General features: G+C 52.1%; 1 protein-coding gene across 1 annotated transcript in view; it reads right to left on the bottom strand.

Moving 5' to 3' along the window:
- ANGPTL6 (angiopoietin-like 6) overlaps positions 1–3,549 on the bottom strand; it is a 7,558-nt gene extending 4,009 nt beyond the window's left edge. The window contains exons 1-2 of the mRNA XM_010828504.1: positions 3,467–3,549; positions 3,136–3,240 (exon numbers count right to left, since the gene is read on the bottom strand). Coding sequence (XP_010826806.1) covers positions 3,136–3,240; positions 3,467–3,549 — 188 coding nt within the window. The remainder of the gene's footprint in view (positions 1–3,135; positions 3,241–3,466) is intronic.
- Positions 3,550–4,518: the final 969 nt, after the last annotated feature.

Below are 4,518 nucleotides of genomic sequence, written 5' to 3'. Positions count from 1 at the left end.
GGGGCTGGACCCCCGACTATCAAGTCGGACCAAACCTTGTCCTCTCCCACACGGGAACGCACATGTCTACACCTACGTGTATCAGGGGTCGCACACGCCGGATACATCCCCTTCCCAGCCCCGAGGTTGGAGATGCTGCAGTAGAACCCATCCCTGGCCTCACCACTGAGTTCCAGGCGCCCTACAGGTCATTATGCCTCGTGCATTCACTCTGCAAGGCTTCACTGAGAGCTGACTGTTTACGGGCCTCAGTTCTAGGCGCTTGGGAATACAGTCGGGGGCAGCACACACCAAAAAATCCCTGCCCTGGTGAGCAAGGAACAAAATTAAGTTAGAATTCATAGAGTATTAGACTGCCCTAGTTTGTATTAAAGATAACAGGAAAAGACAGAGGGGAATACCCTGGCCGTCAGGGGTTTAACTGTGCTTTCGCTGTTCGGGACTTGGATTCCGTCCCTGGTTGGTCCAGGAGCTAAGATCCCACAAGAGGCAAAAAAAAAAAAAAAGACACCAGTAAAAAGACTGAGATTTGAGAGGAGGGAAGACCTGGAGGACGGGACATTTTTATAGAAAAACCTGAGGGAGGAAACCATGGGAGTTTCTGGGGGAGAAGAGGTCCCTGGCTGGGGGAACTGAAACTTGAGGGTGGATCATGCCTGATGTATTAAAGGACCTGGAGGGGGTGGAAGCAGAAGCCATGGGGAAACGGGGGAAGAGGGGATGAGGGAAAAGTCCCCCTAACTCAGTCTAGTAGTGGACACCACATTTCCCATACACCCAGCTCAAAACCCCAGGGTTGTCCGCATCTCTTTCTCAATGGCAGATGGAACTCATCAGCCAGGCATGTCAGCTCTGGTGTTTAGACCCTGAATTCCTCCACATCCCCCCCGGCCACAAACTAACCCCATCCCATGATCCAAGCTCAAGACACCATCTGGCTTTCCTTACAGCAGCTACCTCCCAGGTCTCCAGGCTTCTGTGCTCAGGTTCTGCTCTGTTTTTCCAACAGCAGCCAGAGAATGCCTGTGAACACCCAAGTCAGGTCATGTCCCCTCACTTAAAGGAAAAACTCAAGTCCTCCTGCAGTGCAGAAAGTTCTATAAGCTCTGCCCAGTCCCCTCCCTTCCTCACCTCCTCCTGTTCACCCCACTCACTCTGCTCCAGCCACCCTGGCTTCCTGACTATTCCTCAAACACACAAGGCATCCTTCAGCCTTAAGGCATTTGCACTTGCTGTTTTCTCAGCCTGGAATATGCGTCCCTGAATTTATCATGCCTCCCTCTCCTTATTCAGGTCTCAGCTGTCTCCTTAGAAGCCCTCCTTGACTATCCCATTTAGAGTCGCCCCTCCTGGGCACACCCTATACGGACTTTTTCTTTCTTTTTTTCTTTTCTTTTTCTTTTTTTAATATTTATTTATTTGGCTGCACTGGTCTTACTTGCGGCATGTGGGATCTAGTTTCCTGACCAGGGATTTAACCCAGGCCCCCTGCATTGAGGGTGTAGAACCTCAGCCAGTGACCACCTGGGAAGTCCCCATGGTCTTTGTCATTTTAGCATTTGTCATTCTGCGTTTGCCTCATTGATTTGCCACTGTTTGCGCTCTGAATTCCTCCACCAAAATAGCAGCTCCCAGAGGCTGAGTCTGGGTTTTGTTCACTGCTCTGTCCCCAGCTCCTAAAACAGTGCTTGGTGCCACACAGGCCCCGCAACACCCACATGCTTCCCCCCCAGGTGTTCCCTGACTCCCACAGGTGAGCTCATATAGGTGTCTTCACTCAAGGACGTATAGTTGTGGCCACTAACCCTCTGCCCTGCAGGATCCACACCCAGGCCCGCACTGTCTTCATTCCTGGGGTTCACACACTTGCAGCCTCTCAGATGGGGAAACACGTTCCTCCCATGTACATTTGCCCACATTCAGAAAATGGTCCACATGTCAGCCCTGTCTGCACCAACATCCACTTTGTCCAAACCCGCGCATCCTGGTAGCCACACAAGCATGTGTCCTGTGGGCTTCATCGTCACGCACATTACCTCGTTCACACATTCAACAAGCATTCCTTGAGCACCTATTGTGTGCCAGGAGATGGGGACACAGCTGTGACCAACACAAACAAAACCCCTGCCCTCACAGAGCAGACTGGGAAAAAAACAGTAGGTACGTCTTAGAGTGATAAGTCTTAGGAGAAAAAATATGGAAGGATGTGAGAGACCTAGGCTGGGGGGCACTTTAAATAAAGGAGTCAGAATTCGCTTTCACTGCCAGGGGTCTGGGTTCTATCCCTGGTCAGGGAACTAAGATCCCATAAGCCATGTGGCGAGGCCAAAAAAAATGAATAAATAAGTAGAGGAGTCAGAGCTCACTGAGAAAATGACACTTGAGTGAAGACCTGAAGGAAGAAAGATAAAGGGAAAATCATTCAGGCAGAGGGAACAGCAATGCAAAGGCCCTGAGGTGGAACCTAACTTGATATGCCCAGCGAATAACAGGGAGGCCTGTGAGGCTGGAACAGAATGAGAGAGGGGGAGAGCAGGAGGCAGAGAGGACAAGGAGGTGATGGAGGCACAGTGTGCAGGGACCAGAGGAGGATCTGGAGTTTTACTCCAAGTCCTGTGGGAGCAGTGGAGGGTTCTGAGTTGCAGAAAGGCATACTCACAACGGTACTCAAACACCAAGCACTAGCTCCCCAGGGCAGAGCAGGGTCCTCTCCTTGCCCCCAACCCTGGAAGACATCAGGCCCTACATAATAGGGATGGACCAAACCCCTTGGAGGCTTTCCCAGGTGGCACAGTGGTAAAGAATCTGACTGCCAATGCAGGAGACACGGCAGACGCAGGTTCAATCCCGGGTCTGCAAGATCCCCTGGAGTAGGAAATGGCAACCCATGCCAGTATTCTTGCCTGGGACATCCCATGGCCAGAGGAGCCTGATGGGCTACAGTCCATGAGATCGCAAAGAGTTGGACACAACTGGACATGCATACACACAAACCCCTTGGAACTAGAGTGTGTGTAACATCTGCTGCCTTTTGGGATCTCAGCCTGTGGTAAAGAGGAGGCCTGGGGAGCCCCCCAGCCAAACCGAGGCCCAGGTTTCCCAACAGACAGATTCAGCCTCCACCTACCCTCTTACCCTCCCACGCTCTCACCTCTCACGACCAAGACCCTGAGTTCCACAAGGCCCACAGCAGACACAAGGAGTCCGAGAAGGAGCCGAGGGTCCAGCAGGGCCTCTGAACTGGAGAAGGGGAGAGGCTAGTGGGAGAGCAAGGAGGAAGGAGGCGTGGTAACCACCCCCAGCCACCCAGAGCCTCGAACTGGAGCTGTGAAATGCTAAGCCGGGGAGTTCCAACTGTAAATATTTAGCATTTCCCACGTGAGAACAGAGGCAGAATTGCCAGACCCTCCTGCTCAGGCCACCAGAGCCTGATAACACAGTTCAGTGCCCTGAACGTTCCCCCAACAGCGGAGCACAGAGCGTGGGAGGCTGCAGGCCCAGGAGGCTGGGGCGGATCCCAGCCTCAGACACAGACACGCAGACACACATCACAGAGAACCACAAGGGCAAATACCAGCAGCACCTGCTGCGTGGCGGGGGTGACTCTAAACTCAACATTTTGTATCTCATTTAATCCTGGCCACCTGAGCTGGTCTCCATAAGTAGCCACATTTTACAGCAGAGAACTGAGCCTTAGGGAGGGTGAGCAACTGGCCTGTGGGTCACAGCCAAAGGAAAAAGCAGCAGTGGGATTCAGCCCAGGTAACATGGCTCCAGAACTCACACACATAACCACGACAGTCACACACTCCTGTGTAACACTGCAGCACAAAGACACATACAGATGCCCCAATAAGACATGTAAACCATTGCACAAAGCAGCAAAGATAGATGGAATCTATGTGTATGTGTGTGTGTCCATGGATTTGCCTGGCACACCCAATTATAAAGACACAACTGGAGGGAATTCCCTGGTTGCCCAATGGTTAGGATTCTGCTCTTTCACTGCCGGGGGCCAGGTTCCATCCCTGATCAGGGAACTAGGATCCCACAAGCCTTGTGGTGTGGCAAAAAAAGAAAAAAAGACAGCTGGAAACACAGCACAGATTTGGGCAGTGACTTTTCAAAGCGTGGTCACATACACATATACATCACAACAAAAGAAAATATCCTGTGGGCTGAGTGTGTGTATCTGCACGTCAGGCACATACACACTCAAGTATACTCAGTCACACACTGGCAAGGGCAGAGACACAAACCAACTGGAAAGCGCAGAGACAAGCCCCTGATACCCGCCTGCCACCCAGTGCAAGTTTCCATTTATCTCCCACACACTCTCACATCCTCACACAGGTCAAGTCCTGCAAGGACGAAAACAGGCAGCAGTAACCACACACTCATCTCTCAGAAGTACAAAGCGACTCACGTAGAGCCCCCACCGGCCTAGGGTCTCCTTGTAAGAAGGCCTCCCCGACCAGCAGACACTCTCTCCCGGTTGCTACTGTCCTGAGCTCGTAA

The sequence above is a fragment of the Bison bison genome, unplaced genomic scaffold (genome assembly GCF_000754665.1).
Source record: "Bison bison bison isolate TAMUID 2011002044 unplaced genomic scaffold, Bison_UMD1.0 scf7180017864492, whole genome shotgun sequence".
In the NCBI taxonomy this organism is placed as follows: Eukaryota; Metazoa; Chordata; class Mammalia; order Artiodactyla; family Bovidae; genus Bison; species Bison bison.
Note: the sequence above shows the minus strand (reverse complement) of the source record. Positions and strands in the feature narration are given on the sequence as shown.